The following is a 16,280-nucleotide window of genomic DNA, read 5'->3' as shown; positions in this document are numbered from 1 at the left end:
CCAAAAGCCTCTCTGGAAGGCCTGGGGCTGCACCTGAACAATATGAAATTGTATTATTAATGAAGACTGTTTAGTCAGCTAACCTTGGAAATCTAATTACCGTAGATATATCCAATAGCTTCTTAAGATTTCAAAATACATTTCTAGGTATAAGGCACTTGCAATTATACATAAATGTGAGAGAAGCCAAGAACTTTAATGACAATAATAGTTATTACAATAGGTGAGCAAGCATCTTTCCCACCCTCCTATGAAAGCTCTTGTGCCTTAACATGAATAAACATTAATCAAATGCTTTGAAGAGGCAATTCCAGCATTAACTTAACTGTAAGCATGATAAAAACCTCTTTAGACTTTGGTGTAATAAAAAAGTTAAGCCCACAAGTGTTGAAAAATAAATCCTGCAGAAAGTATAACTTTTATTCTAGGTTCTGTAAACACAATTTAAACATGGCCACATAGAAAATGATCCCACACAAAACAAAAGCTTCAACATTTGACAAACCTATGTGTCACTTCATAGATGCCAACAGATTCCTTTATTTTTTCATCATAGTCATTCCAGTCCTGTGGAGTTAAATACACAACATTACAATTTTAGAATTCTCTGCTTAGGAGTCCAGCATGAATTTCAGGCACATTATGAACTTCCTTGCAACCCTAATATGTTTTAAAAAATTAGCTTCAAGCTGAACATTTTTAGCATAAGGAGATTTTGTGTGTGTGAAGTCCACAGTCTTGCTAATAGACAGACTTGCCGTCTCCCCTGGTTGAACGGATTAAATTGGTTGAGCTAATTGGTGGGTCACCAGACAGACTGCTCTTTGTGCCAAGAAATGGAGCTGATCCAGACACTGCTGCTCACAGCTGAGGAAGGCTATGAGTGAATATTTACTAGCCTGAGTTTTCCAAGAGTTTACCTGACACCATCTAACACCAGAGAACAACACTGAAGTCCATCTGAATTTGTATTCCCAGTTCTTGTATTTTTGCATATATTAAATACTCCAGGGCTGCACCTGTCCCTACATTATACTACCACAAGGTTGGAGTTTCTCTGGAGCTGCTCATGCCGCTCCCATGCGAGCTTTCTTTGGTACATAAATAGCAGTGTTAGAAAGGTATTCTTGCTGATATTGTGGTTGTGAGAGAAAGAGCTCACACACCCCTTCCCAGAAATTTTGAGGCTGCCCTGGTATCATTCCAGCTGCTATTTCTGTAATTAAAAGATGCCCTTTATTTCCATTAACATGACATCTAGTTTGGCTGCCAGAAGGTAAAAGGAATATTGAGAACCACAAAGCCCAAAGAAGAGAGATGGCCACCCAGAACCTGTCAGATGAGAGGCTTGATTCAAGAAAGTTATCCTGCCTTTACTTGTGAGCCCTCCCCTGTTTAGCACTAAGCAAGCAGGATAATCTCTTCTGGCCCCCAAAACTTTATAGTGGTGGATACATATAATATCAGAATGCGGGGCTAACTTTTCAAACTGAAGTCTGTTTGGGTGGGTAGAAGGTGTCATGGACTATGAGGTTATTTTAATAGATATTCTTTTCAGAGACAGTACCTTTTCCAACAAGTTGATCTCATCAAAACGTGTGCCAGATTCTGCGCCTTCTGCAGAAAACCCAGCCTATAAACAGAAATCTCTTTAGCATACAGCCATATATATATATCTGGAACAGTACAGGTGGAAAGAAACAGCAAAGGAACTCTCCTGTGTGACAAGGAGATCTATACATAACTATATAGATCAGGCATAGGCAAACTCTGCCCTCCAAATGTTTTCAGACTACAACTCCCATCACCCCTAGCTAACAGGACCAGTGGTCAAGGATGATGGGAATAGTAGTCTCAAAACACCTGGAGGGCCGAGTTTGCCTATGCCTGATATAGATCTATATAGAACTATACATTCCTCCGCCACATCTGTATTCTTGGAAACATAGCTGAGATGCCACCCGTGGGGACAGCTGTATGGGAAGGACCATTGCTCATTGGTTCAGTAGCTGTGTTACATGAAGGTGGTCCCGGTTTAATTCCTGGCATGTCTAGGGAAGGCTTTGAAAAGGCTCCATGCTGAAACCCTGGAAGGGCCCCTGCCAGTGCCAGCAGCACTGAGCTAGAGAAACCAATGGTCTGACTTGATATAAGGCAGTTTGCTACCTGCTGATCTGTCGCAGCAGAAAGTAGACTCTTGTGGCACCTTGAAGTCTAAATCCCACACCTAAGTTTTGCTCATCCTGACAAGGATGAACCTACGGTAACTTAAGTCTACATCTATGACTAGCACTGGATTCAGCCCTAACAGATTTACTGCAGCACAGCTTAAGTGTTTATTGCGTAAAGATGCTCTGTGCTACAAGAAATCTTAAGTCTTTGTATTATGTAAGATTTTATAAAGAGATCCAAACACAGTACAGTGGTACCTCGACTTACGAACGACTCGACAACCGAATTTTTTGACTTACGAATAGGGGTAATGGTCGCGCACTTACGAATGTCTCGACAACTGAAAGGAAACCGCGGCGGTTTTAGATAGGGATTTTTTAACTTACGAATTTTTAGATAGAGTTGCTTCGACTTACGAATTTTTCCGTTTCCAATGCATTCCTATGGGAAATCACGTTTCCAATGTCGTTTTTCGACTTACAAATTTTTCGACCGACAAAGGTGCCTTCGGAATGGATTAAATTCGTAAGTCAAGGCACCACTGTATTTTGTTTAGTTGAGAACTGAAATTTTTGCTAGAGTGTCTTGAATAGGCCAGCTGCCCCCTGCCTTATACTATTCAGGGCCACTGACCTTGCAAGGTCTGTGGCCTGTGCGGATAAAAAGCTAGAACGTATGTCTACATGAACATGTGGAGTCTCTGTGCTCATTCTCCCTTATCCAGTCTCAGAATTTCCTACCACCTGCTGCATGCTGAAAATTCATAGGATTTTGGGTGCCACATAATTTCAGGATTTCCAGAATGTACTGTACTGGGAGGAATTCAAGGAAGCACTAATCAGTTTGCTCTATCAGCAGAAGCATTTATGCTTGCCTAACTGAACGATCTGCCCTCTCCCCCCCCCCTCCACTCTGTTCCGGGGATTCCCCAACCCTCTCCATGGGGGGGGGGGAAGAGTCCAGTTGTGCTAGCAGAAGTCCTTGTGTGAGCTTCCTCTGTTGCTGGAATCCTGCTCAATAGCTTGTAAATGTACCTATTGCACATATCACTTTATCAAGAAATACATACCGTATATTCCGGCGTATAAGGCAACTGGGCATATAAGACAACCCCCTAATTTTCAAGTTAAAATATAGAGTTTGGGATATACTCGCCAGGGAGGGGAGGCTGTCTTCTCCAGCACTCAAGTCTGCAGCAGGGGAAATGGTGGATTTTGGGGTTTTTTTAGTTATTGAGAGGGGAAAAGAAGCCAGAGAGAGGAGAGAGAGGCAGAGAATTGAGGGGAAAAGAAGCCACAGAGAGGAGAGAGAGATAGAGGGGCAGAGAATTGAGGGGAAAAGAAGCCATAGAGAGGAGAGAGATAGAGAGGCAGAGAATCGAGGCCGGGAGAGCCAGCGAAAAGGGAAAAGCCATAGAGAGGAGAGCCGAGAGAGGGAGAGATCCCTTCGCTATGCGCTGACAAAGAGAGAAGAGGCGGCAGTTTGACACCAATGAAATATACAAAACTGTATTTCTGAGCTGACCCGGGTCGCGAAGCCATGAGGGAGCCGTTCGCCCCGGCGGGGAGCAGCCCTCTCCCAAGCACGCTTCTTCGCGTTCATACGGTCACTGCACACGGCGGGGATGTGGCCGCGGCCGTTTTTGAGGTCCCCCACTGTATGCAGCGCCCACAGATTTTTGTAACTGGCATATAAGATGGCTCCCCAACTTTTGAAAAGATTTTCCTGGGTTAAAAAGCCGTCTTATACGCTGGAATATACAGTATCTAGGAAATCACCACCTGTCTCTTGCCTCCTGGTTGTGTTACTAGGTCCCAAAGGGACTATTTACTGAAAAGCAAGTTAAATTATAATTTAGGGTTCATGCTCGGCAGAACATTCATGAGAACTTGCCTGTGGTTGAAAGTCCACTGGTTCAAGGCCACGGCACTCAAACTCCACTATAGTCTTAAATGTCTCATTGTCTTCAGCCTAGGATGAAGCCAAAGTAACATCAGAGGAATAAAAATAGGCAGAACATAAAATTTCTAAAATTATCATATCCCATAAAGATACAAAATACTGCAATGATTCTAACACTAATAGTTACTTAGGAATGCTTGTTGATCTCCATGAATAGTTTCCATCTCCCAGGAAAAGTAGAAAAACAAACATTCAAGTGTTATTCAAAAAGGTAAAAGAAAATGTACATTCTACCTTGAACACTGAAACTCATTTTAAGCTACAGTCTGCAGCTAAATAATCAACAATCAAATATCTGTTGAATCAAGCATGCATTGAGTAGGACAAATTAATAAAAAACAACAATCCTAACTACATCTTCCTATCCAATGGATTTGAAGTATCCTCCGAATGTACCACTACATTTCTGTAGGGTTCTGCATGCTCAAATAATGCTTTCATGTAAAGCAGCACAAATATTTTCCCTCTCTATCCTAGAGTAGCAAAAATACAAACATTTGGGAAGGTCCTGCGACTGAATCACCTACAATGCAATTCTAGGCATAGCTACTCAGAAGTAAGTTCCAAGTTCAAGGTGTTTCTAGGATTTCCAGGTGTTTCTAGGATTGAAGACTAAATTAATCTGCCCAATTCCCTTCCTTACACTGCAGAATTGTTCCACATGTACAACTCTAAGGGGATCTCACTACACATGGAAAACAAGAACATATCCGCCACTCAGCTTTCCATGTGCAGACAGAATATCAACACAATATGAATAATTAATATCCATCATCATTTGCTTGGTTCTCTAACAAAATTGTCAGGGAGGCTTACAATGGGGAATCATATGGGCTTTAAAGGTTAAGGGACCCCTGACCATTAGGTCCAGTCGTGACCGACTCTGGGGTTGCGCGCTCATCTCGCATTATTGGCCGAGGGAGCCGGCGTATAGCTTCCAGGTCATGTGGCCAGCATGACAAAGCTGCTTCTGGCAAACCAGAGCAGCACATGGAAACGCCGTTTACCTTCCCGCTGTAGCAATTCCTATTTATCTACTTGCATTTTGACGTAATTTCAAACTGCTAGGTTGGCAGGAGCTGGGACCAAGCAACGGGAGCTCACCCCATCACAGGGATTCGAACCGCCGACCTTCTGATCAGCAAGCCCTAGGCTCAGTGGTTTAACCCACAGCACCACCTGGGTCCACCCATACGGGCTTTACCCATATGTAAATCCAGGTACTCGTGTTTATCTCCCATTTATAGTTCTAGCCACATGCAGAGAGTCGTTCAAAACTGTGGCTGTGTGGATCAAGCCCAGTAAGACCAGTATACCACACTCACAATAACACAAATACAACAAAACTTACATTGTAAGGCTTCATTGTGTGACTTAAGATATCTGAAAGAAGTGGAAAATACATAGCAATGAAGCACATCTATGAAAGAACAGTGGAAATCGCAATGTGTGCATCATTTCCTTTGGTATCGACTAGTTTTGAAAACCAGATGTCTCCACTTATAAATCGGGGAAAGGAGAAAAAAGCAGATGACATGTAGCTGTGTACTCCTAACCATGTCTACCCAGAAGTAAGTTCTACTGAATTCTGGAAAGCGAGTTTAGGACTGCAACCTGAGCCATTTATGGTGCGATCCTAATTCCCCCTCCTGCCAGTGAGGATGCCCACATACCCTGTAACTATAGATGTTTTTTTAGCTAGTAAAGCAGAGTGGAGGGGCTCCTCCGCTCAACCCACCACCACTTCCCAGCCCAGCATCGGGGGAGAGGCCATTGGCTTGTTCTGTTGGAAAACCATTCTCTCCCTTTCTGAGAATGGCAAGTTTCCTAAGGGAGAGAAAAAATTGCAACAGTTTGGCAGGATGATTGCAAATCTTAGTTTAAATGGGGGGGGGGAAATCAGTGGAATATATACACACACACACACACACACACACACACACACAAAAACAAACAAATCCGCTTAGCTACTTCACATTTGGCCCATTCAAAAACAGAATGTGAACAAATAAATGGGGGGAAAGGGTGCAATCTTATACATACTTACCTAGGAGCAAGCCCTATCGAACTCACTTCTGAGTAGACATATATAGAACTGTATGGTAAAACCTGCACTGGAACGAATGCTGAGCATTATTATGCCAAACAGTAAGTTCTGGCTAGTTGTGCAGCACTTAGGTCACTTGGGCCTTGCAGTCATTTGCTGTTTATTGTCAGTTCCAATTACACACTCCTTCAGCATTTAACTGAGCGTTTACTATCTGTACTGCAAACATCATTGCTGGCATGCCCAGCGCCCCTGTCAGAAATAGGCAAACTTCATGGGACTTTAGCTTGTCAGGGTACAAAAAAATGTGTGTGGCTGGGAATGACACAAAGTGGGTCTGGCTGTTTTCCACAGGCTGCACACAGTGCCCTTATGGGACAGCGTTTCTTGCCTACTTCCCCTTTGCCCCTTGGATGTCATACAATTGAGCTTGTAGCATGGCAATACTGCAATGTCAGTGAGAAAATGTTGATGATAATAATAATAATAATAGAAGTCCACCTGAAAGGGGGTGAGGAGCGAGGGGGGCGGCGGAATAGAAGTGCATTCAAAAATAGGAACAAGGGAGGAATAGACAACTAGGCTCAAATACAGCGTAAAGCAAATGGAACCAGCAATGCTGGAGGCAGAGGCTGCATGGTAAGGATGATTTTAATAGAGACACTACACAACAGAAGTGAAAATCCTTATAAGGTTAGCATAAATGGAATGGCACTTGTTCCAGCTTGGAAAGATCGCACTAAATAGTCCCTGGCTTTGAGGGAATATTACCCCCCAATTGTATTTTCTTAGAAGATATCCCTCTAATTTAGTATATTCTGCCCTCCATTTTGAAAATCTAACTAGGTCCCACAGCCTGCAGAGAATCACGTTTTCGGCTTCTTTGTGCCTTTGGCATGGAGGCGCATGAATAGGCTTACCTATGGAGTTTTCTCGGGAGCACAGTTTGCATTTCTGAACCATTGTGGCACTTCCCCTGCCTCCTTTGAGAGGGTGGCTGTCCTAAACAAAATGTCAAAGGGAGGCATCAACATCAAGGCAGTTTAGAGAAGAGACATCAGGAAACAAAGTTATTTCCCCCAGCAAGAATGGCTAATCCTAATGCTGTAAGGTGTTAGCTAGGGCCGATGGAACTGTAGCCTAAACATCTGCAATTACCTGAGAAAATGCCTAAAAAATAACCCATTGATGTTTGTTTCTTTGTTTCAACTCCAGTCCACCTTGCACATATAACAAAAGTCCATTTCCCTGTGTGTTGGAGGGGATGTTAAGCTTCCACATGCATGCAGTTAATTTGCAGAAGATTTTTTGAACATATAAGCTATGGGCTATATACAATGCCAGGCCAGTTGGCTTCCACAGCATTGACTTGATTTCTATTTCCTCTCATCCTCATGTGCTCCAAAGATCTACTCTAAAGCAGACTAAAGCAGCATGAGGGGCTGGAAGAGCAAGAGAGGAAGAGAAAGCTCTGTTGCACGCATGTAAATCTGTTGCTACAGTGGAGCTGTAGCGTTGGATACCCTCTTATATAAATGGGTAACAATTATACATTTTTTATATTTATGAAGATCACACCTCCCAAGGGCTCCTTCTAGATTCAGGCTGAAGCTGTTTGTTCAGACTTGCCACTGAGGAAGACTTATATATAATCAGTTTTCCAGAAGTAACTTTATCATATTCCAGCATAATTTGAGACAAATGTAGATCTATGTCACACAGACAACAAATGGATAACTTAGCATGCTTGTGTTGTAGTTCTGAGACCTACCATTAATCGTAGATATTGCCATTTTTCTGAAACCTCAGCACAGTTTCCACACTTCAACTGAAAAAGAAAAGAAAACCAGATGCAAACAATGAGACGCTTAGAGGAGTCAACAGCAGAACAGGTAAACAAAAAATACCGTAAGGAATATCCCCAAACAAAAAATTCAAAACGAGTGGAAAGTGGTAGAGGACTACCTGAAGAAAGAAGGTATTAAAACTGATCTGGTGATTTGCTTAAGTAACGTATAAAGAGAGATACTTGTTAGATAAAAGAAGATGGTACACCTGTGATAGGTGGTTTAATTAAAGGAATTTAAGAAAGCGAGTTAAGAGGGGTGAAAGTTAGAGGAAGCAATATGTGAACAATCGGAAGTATTTAATTTTTTTTCCCATTTTCTTTCTTTTTTCCTTGTTTTCTTTTAAAAATTTTCACATTCTGATTTCATCTTGATTTAAACCTTTTATCTATCATTTAATATGTATTGTGTTGAGTATAAGTTTAGATGAAGCTTTATTTTGAATATTTATTTTCATGTTTTGTTTTTGGTATTTTCATATTTTTTCTGTTTTTTTATATTATGTAAATCCTTTGTTTTTGTTATATTTTGTAATGTTTTAAAGAATCGAAATAAAAATCTTTTTAAAATAAAAAATAAAAAATACCGTAATAACAATGTTAAGATTAAAAAAACAAAGGTATGCAATGGACACAAATCACAGAAGTAGCACTCCCATGAAAAAGAAGTCCACAACAACTTAAACCAACAACTTTCAATTGTCAGAAATTAGCCCCAGATATAGCACAAAAGCAGCCTCACAGATATGAGAGGCTTCCTGGAGTGATTATAGAAGAAAAATGTGCTACTGTGGTGCACAAGGACGGAATTTCCACCCTCACGTTGCAGAAATGACATACAACTGCATTTGCTGCAGCCTACATTGGTCCAAGCCTGTTAGTGTGCACTTTCACTATAATCATGACTACACCATTTATATAGCAGACAACACAATCATAGGTATGATTATTCAGAAATGAGTCCCACTGAGTTTCCAACAGTAAGTGCACAGGACCCATAGGTGTGGTGGAGCAGCATGAGAGTGCATTGTTTGCATATTCATTTGAAAGCATGCCAGTTGCCAATTGCATGGCAGAAATGCCAATAAAGAGCAATAAGATAGCAAAAAAGAACATAGTAGATGAACATAGTACACAATGCAATGATGACAAATTGTAGAAATAAAAGGTCTATAGCAGTAATTGTTAGCATTAGTGTTGGGGCCCCTAGGGAGACTATGAAACAATTTCCACTGATTTAATAAAATGATCCCTAATCCCAGAAGTCTGGGATACTGGCTGTGGTTAGTGAGGAGAGAAAGGCACTCTTGCAAAGACTTACAATGTACCAAGAGCCAGCAAATCCCACTTTAGGTCGTGTAATAACAACATTCCCTGCCACTTTTAACACTGCTAAATTTAATGCGGTTTTAATGTTTCAGAATAAACGAAGAAGAAATCCATCAACCAGTAGCAACAACATCGACGTGCAAGTTAATAGCAATACAGTACAAGGAAATATTGTCATTGCAAACTAAGTGCATGGAGCGTGTGTGTGTGTGTGTGTGTGTGTAGCGTGCACAGGCAACATCCGTCGAAGGCGTCCTACCTTCAAGTACCATCGAAAATCCTCTCCCACCGGCCTGAGATTTGTAATATTTTCCAAAGTGGCTTTGAGCTGCAGCCCGATCTTCTGCAAAGAGAAGTCACCGTGTCAGCTCATGTCCTCGAGGCATTCCCAGCCCCAGCCCCAACTCACGCCGTCTTTGCACAGGTGAAGCTTTCACTTACCCCCATTGCCTCAAAGTGCAGCAGGTGGCCAGAGGAAAGCTTCGGAGGCGGGCGAGCCTGCTTCGCTTCCCAAACACGGGCACTTGCAGGATCACACGGGAGCTCTGGGGGCTCTGCAGACCCAGCGCCTCTCAGAGGGCGGGGCCGCTGTGAATCAAACCTCGCGAGACTTAATACCTTGCCGTTTTCTTGCGCCTCCGTGTTGCCCAGTCCTATTCGTCTGTAAACAGCGCCGAAGCTGGGACTTGCCCTTACTCAAGATGGCTGCCTCTCAGCTAAACTAGATAGTCAATCCATTAGCCAGCCTATCCTTAGGAGGCGTCCAGGAAACAAGGATGCGGTGCTTGTGTTTTAAAAGCACTTGCCTACACGCAGCCCACCACTGAACCCAATGTGTTTTGACTACAGTATAGCGATTTTGGCTTTAGGCGCTATCCCCGGACAGTAACCCCAGCATAAATTTAGTCACCTGTATTTACATTTGCAGCACATTTAAAACTTTTTTTTTGGTATTGTAAAACAACCCCCACTCTGCAGTGCATTTTCCTGTAAGATTCAAGTCTTGTTTTTACTTTTGCATTTTTTGAGGTGGAGGGTTATGAAAGAATAAAAAAAAACACCCAGAAAATAGTCTGCAAATGAGCTAATACTTTTTGATGTTTTATAATCCACACAAACCTGAACAGTGTTCCTGATAAATTATCAGTTTGCTTTACCAAGTGGTTGCATAGAGCTACAACTCTTAGGCATACTTGATTTCTCAATTCGGTTTTTTTTTTTAAAGCAACATACTTAGCATCAGGATATTAGGATTTATCCAGTGATGATAAAACATTTCCAGCTTAAAATACTGTAGACTTAGCTACCCTGCTTGTACAGAAAATCACTTTCTCCTTTCCTAGCTCTTCAGATATAAGAAGTCTCTGCAAAAGTCTCTGCGAAAGTGCATTCCCCAGCTACAATTGCAAGGAGTACAATGTGGGCAGAAGTGTTGCATACATGTTTTGCATGGTGTACGCTACAGTATCCCCAGAGTCCCACTTCCCTAACAATACTTGCGCCACAACCCCATAGTCGCCTCTGACTGGACTTAACCGTCCAGGGGTCCTTTACCTTTAACCTTAGTGTCAAAAGGGAAAGGGTGATTTTTAAAACATATGTAACACACAGTCCAAGTGCATTTGCACATAAGGCTGGTACAGCAGTTTTATTTTCAGTCCTTCTGCTAATGATTCCTATCATAGTATTCACCTTTTTCACAGCTGCTGCACACTGGGTTGACATCTTTGATATATCCACTACAATTACAAGCTCTTGTTCCTGGTCAGAAACCACCACTTCAGAGTCCATGGGCATATATGCAAAATCTTTTTTTGTGTGTGTGTCCCAATGTGTAACACTTGCTTACACTGAATTGCACTTGCCATTTAACTGTCCATTTGCCAAATTTGGAGAGATTCTTCTGGAGCTCTCTGCAATCCCTTATTGTTTTAACCACCCTGATACCAAAGCAATTTGGTTTCAGCAGCAAACTTGACGACTTCACTGCTCATCGCTCCTGTTATGTATCAGATAGGTTTCATGTTACAGGTAGGTAGCCGTGTTGGTCTGGATCGAAGTAAAATAAAAAAATTCCTTCAGTAGCACCTTAAAGACCAACTAAGTTTTTATTTTGGTATGAGCTTTCGTGTGCATGCACACTTCTTCAGATACAGTATCTGAAGAAGTGTGCATGCACACGAAAGCTCATACCAAAATAAAAACTTAGTTGGTCTTTAAGGTGCTACTGAAGGAATTTTTTTATTTTAGATAGGTTTCATATCAATTGTCCTTTGGCACCTAACAAACACCTTCTTTTAACAATCTTTTAGTGGAGATTGTTATCCAATCTGTGGAAATTTCTTCTTTTTGCACTTGTCTGGAACTCTGGAGAAGGGATTCTACTCCCAGCTGTAATGTTTCAAAGCAAGTAGACATACATTCATTGCAATGTATGAAACAGCTCTTCCATGTATTAATGGTGTTGGCGTCTGAGAATCAGCCTCAATACTGCACTGGGATATCAAATATCTAATCCTCATTAAAACCTCACTAAAAAGGGTTAACAGATACTTAAAAATGTCCATATTGTTGTGTTGCTGACCCTCCCTCTTAACTTACCAGCAGAAATTAAGCCAGCCATACTTTTAAAAAACCTTCATGCTTTCCCAAAAGTTTAGTCTTGATAACAAACACATTCTATTAAAAGAAAAAAAGGTTTTTAGCATTTATTAAATTCACTCTGTAAAAAATCTGACACACATAAAACCAATGAGAGATAAGGAATGGAAAGTGACCCCACCGAAAGAAACTTTACAGTACAAATTTAAATCCATACAATTTAAATTGGCTTAATCTTGAAGTGTAATCCAATGAGACTGAAGACGAGACACTTGAGGTCCTGGACAAGGTAGTAAAACACTCTTAGACCTTCTGGATCCCTGAAGTGCAAAAGGAAAAACAAATAGAGAAATTAAATATTTTAAAAAAAATATTATGTGACCAAACCATAGCTGCCAAGTTATCCCTTTTTTACAGGGATTTTCCCTTATGCTGAATAGGCTTCCTCGCGAAAAAAGCGAAAACTTGGCAGCTATGGACCAAACTCATAATCATACTCTGTTTCAGGAACTTAGTATGAGAATCTCCTAGCCACTTGTCAAAATTCAAGCATCTTTTGGTAGTACAGTGGTTTACAAGCTTAATCTGTTGTGGAAGTCTTAAACCGAAACCATTCTTACACGGAGGTGTGCTTTCCCGAATGAGACCTCCCGCCACCGGTGCCCTTCCACTGTTCGGTTTCCGTTCTTAGACTGAGGTAAAGTTCACAAACCGGGTTTTGCAGAGTTCGTAAACCGAATAGTTCGTAAACAGAGCTGTTCTTAAGCCGAGGTACCACTGTCCTGCAAGATTTATTTGGCTGGCTTTTAGCAGCTGGGGATAAACCAGGTGGCTTTAATAGGGCGCTTATGAAAGTTTCTGTTTGTCCTTGGGGTAGAATGAGTTAAATGAGTGAGCAAATAATGCAATGCCACAGCTGAGACAAATTATATATGCTGTTCTTCAGGGTTGCTAAATTATTAGGGACGCGGGTGTCGCTGTGGGTTAAACCACAGAGCCTAGGGCTTTCTGATCGGGTCGGCGGTTTGAATCCCCGTGACGGGGAGCTCCCTTTGCTCGGTTCCAGCTCCTGCCAACCTAGCAGTTTGAAACTACGTCAAAGTACAAGTAGATAAATAGGTACTGCTACAGCGGGAAGGTAAACGGCGTTTCCGTGGGCTGCTCTGGTTCGCCAGAAGCGGCTTGGTCATGCTGGCCACATGACCTGGAAGCTGTACGCCGGCTCCCTCGGCCAATAACACGAGATGAGCGCCGCAACCCCAGAGTCGGTCACAACAGGACCTAATGGTCAGGAGTCCCTTTACCTTTACCTAAAATCAATGTTATAACTATTTCCAGCTTGGCCACAAATACATGGTACAGCATTTATAGAGGCCATCTTAAGCAAGACAACTGGACAGAGCTGCACTGCTTCTGCCTCACCTTCTTCCCAATCCGCTAACAAAACTAGCATAGTGAATAGTCTTCAAAATGAGCACAATGGTTGTAGTGGCTGGTCAAAGAGCACTTACTTGGACTGATTTACATCAATAAGAGAACCAATTTTTGATGTGGTAAAAGAGATGTGTTCATCACCAATTACAATTTCAAGCTCCTGGAAAAATAAATAAATAAATAATTTCAGAGCACTGTTTGAAGATCAATAATAAAATAACAATTTCACACCTACAGAGAGAGAGAGAGAGAGAGAGAGAGAGAGAGAGAGAGAGAGAGAGAGAGAGAGAGAGAGAGAGGAGAGATATGAATGCCTCGTTCCCACCTCCAGTAACTTTTCCCCAGATATCTTTCAAGATCTACTCCAACAAGATATACTATTCACTAGAAATAGATAGAAGATTTCTACCCATCTGTTTACAGAAATAGCAGCTGCAAGTGTACAAATTAACTGCTGTACACCCTGTCAACTTAAAATATTTATATGGGAAGCCGGGAATTTGCTAACCTGCCGGCCAACTCTGTCAGGAGGCGGCCATAATGCATCATCTTCTTTCGTGATTTCACTGTCATCGATTATCCTCTTTAGCTCTTCCATCACACTTTTGTGTACGTAGGCCTAGAGCAGCATGTAAATAGTAGCATTTTAACTTTAAAATAAAGTCTAGTACAGAAATAAGTGTATGTCGTTTGCCCACTACCTTCTTGTTGAAGTATGTGTATTAATTTTTTTTGATCAATAACTAATTCATGCTTCGCTATCCACTGGAATGAGCTCAGCATATATTGGGCAAAACATCTGCAAACAAATTTATAGAGTGAATACTAGATACTTTTGAGATACAGACATAGATTATTTATGGCATTTTTTGTAGTTTGCAGGTTTTTACTATCCAAATACATACACTTAAGATGTGTGGAGATATGTAGAGAAACAAAAAGCTAAATTCTGCTAGCTACAATTTAATATTTTGAGTCCAAGTTTCAATAATACAGCAAAAAGGGAAACATCAGATATGTAGTAAAAGAAAATAACAGGCAAATTTAATGGCTTGCATTAAATACAGAGTTATATAAACTCAAGACATCCACTGGCCACTCTAAATCACAAAAATACAGATAAAATACAAGAGATATCAAGATTTTTCCACCTGCTTAATTTGTTTTTATTAACTAAATAAATAAAAATTAAATTAAATATGCATTAACCAGATTTTAACACTTACATTTAAATTACACTTATATTTTAATTTGTGTTGTGAGGTACCCAAATAACTCACGCTGTAGGACACAATAATTCTATGAATTATTTAAACACAGTCAACTTACTTCTTTTCTGATCATGACATCATTTTTATAATTGCTGTTGTTTGCATATCTCAGTTTCCCTGTTGAAGGAGATAATATGACATTCAACACTACACTACACAAAGCAGCAAAGCAATACAGAACTTAGGCTTAATTTAATTTACATTTCCCCCCTTAAACTTGTGCCTGCAAAGTCTTGAAGGGGCTAAAGAAGGCAATGGGATGAAAGTCAGGTCAGGGAGATAACTGTTGCCCAGTGACTTAAAAACACCTGGTTTCTGAGGCCCTTTCTGTTCAGCATCCACACATCCCAGATCAGACACCCCCAAACTCGGCCCTCCAGATGTTTTGGGACTACAACTCCCATCATCCCTAGCTAACTGGACCAGTGGTCAGGGATGGTGGGAATTGTAGTCCCCAAATATCTGGAGAGCAGAGTTTGGAGATGCCTGCCCAAGTTCTGCAGGCTCACAAAGAACATTACTCGCAAGTAGAGTTTGCTCCCGGCAAAGGGAAGTGTTCTGGATCACTATAAGGAGTGACTTGCTCCCTCCTCAGTCAACCAACAGGAAAAAAAGGGGGGGTGTACGATCAGCTTTTCAGTGCCTTCCCAGCAGAGCGGATACTTTTCTCTTTAATTTCCCTCTCCTTTCCTCTCACCATAAGCTCTCAGAAGGATCTTCTTCTAGCACTCCTGCACCGGCAGGAAAAGACAGCTCTCAAAAACCCTCCGTCAAAAACTGTAACTTACTTTACCCCCGAGGGTTTCACATATTAGCCTGCCACTAACCAACCCCTCTTGTTACTGAATGCAGGTCTCCCCAGGAGCCACCTTCCTCTCTTCGAGCAATGGGTAATTTCCCCCGACCCCATTCCCTTTTCTCAACGAGCAATACCCCCTTCCTGCCTCTCTATGCTAACCATCCCCCTGGGGGTTTCTTCTCCCTCCTCAGGCCCTTCTTCCCTCCCGTGTGCAACTCTCCCTCGCCCCTCCCTCCCGCCAGGCCTCATATCCCCGGCGAGCCCCCCTCCTGCCTCCCCAAGCGGAAACCCTGAACCTCACCGTCAGGGCGGAACTCAAACTCGAGAAACTCGTGGCCGAACTTCCCCTTGTGCCCAACGTAATAACGCAAATAGAAATCGCTCGCCATGGCTGCATATGCCCCACCGGCCCGTCGAGACACCAGCATGCACCGCGCACGGGAAGCTCCTTGCAAGCGAGCGAGCGCGGGAAATTTGCGTCACCGAAGGGAAAGGTTGCGCAGGCGCACACGGAAGAATCAAGGACACGGCAGGTTTTGCTTGTCGCGGGCCTCACTCGCTTACGCGCGGATTAGAAACCATAGAGATAGAAGAGGTATAGAGTCGAACGCCATCGCTGTCAATATATATGTTCACTTCCGACTTTAAATGTCCTGCTTGCTGCTTTAACTTCCAATGTAAAGTGCAAAGGGCTTTCGCCATAGTGATGACGAAGGTTAGGTAGAGTGGAGCCAAGACCCAGGTCGATGTTTAGACTTATTTATAGTTTCATATAGGCTGCCTAGCTTCCGGGCTCTTTCCCTGCTTTTGCTTGTTTAT

At 42.0% G+C, this 16,280-nt stretch overlaps 2 protein-coding genes across 2 annotated transcripts; both read right to left on the bottom strand.

The window, feature by feature from the left end:
* Nucleotides 1-175: 175 nt before the first annotated feature.
* On the bottom strand, nt 176-9,904 carry CZIB (CXXC motif containing zinc binding protein). Its single transcript, XM_035122089.3, has 8 exons — nt 9,798-9,904; nt 9,616-9,699; nt 7,953-8,009; nt 7,102-7,183; nt 5,486-5,517; nt 4,066-4,143; nt 1,568-1,633; nt 176-567 (listed from the first exon to the last, which is right to left on the bottom strand). Exons 1-8 carry the CDS (start codon nt 9,801-9,803, stop codon nt 490-492), a joined length of 483 nt encoding a protein of 160 aa, XP_034977980.1. The 5' UTR covers nt 9,804-9,904; the 3' UTR covers nt 176-489.
* Nucleotides 9,905-12,049: 2,145 nt separating this feature from the next.
* Nucleotides 12,050-15,878, bottom strand: MAGOH (mago homolog, exon junction complex subunit). Its single transcript, XM_035122090.3, has 5 exons — nt 15,763-15,878; nt 14,721-14,779; nt 13,900-14,010; nt 13,469-13,551; nt 12,050-12,277 (listed from the first exon to the last, which is right to left on the bottom strand). Exons 1-5 carry the CDS (start codon nt 15,848-15,850, stop codon nt 12,178-12,180), a joined length of 441 nt encoding a protein of 146 aa, XP_034977981.2. The 5' UTR covers nt 15,851-15,878; the 3' UTR covers nt 12,050-12,177.
* Between the last annotated feature and the right edge of the window lie 402 nt (nt 15,879-16,280).

This window comes from Zootoca vivipara, chromosome 7 (assembly GCF_965207765.1).
Source record: "Zootoca vivipara chromosome 7, rZooViv2.hap1.1, whole genome shotgun sequence".
In the NCBI taxonomy this organism is placed as follows: domain Eukaryota; kingdom Metazoa; phylum Chordata; class Lepidosauria; order Squamata; family Lacertidae; genus Zootoca; species Zootoca vivipara.
Note: the sequence above shows the minus strand (reverse complement) of the source record. Positions and strands in the feature narration are given on the sequence as shown.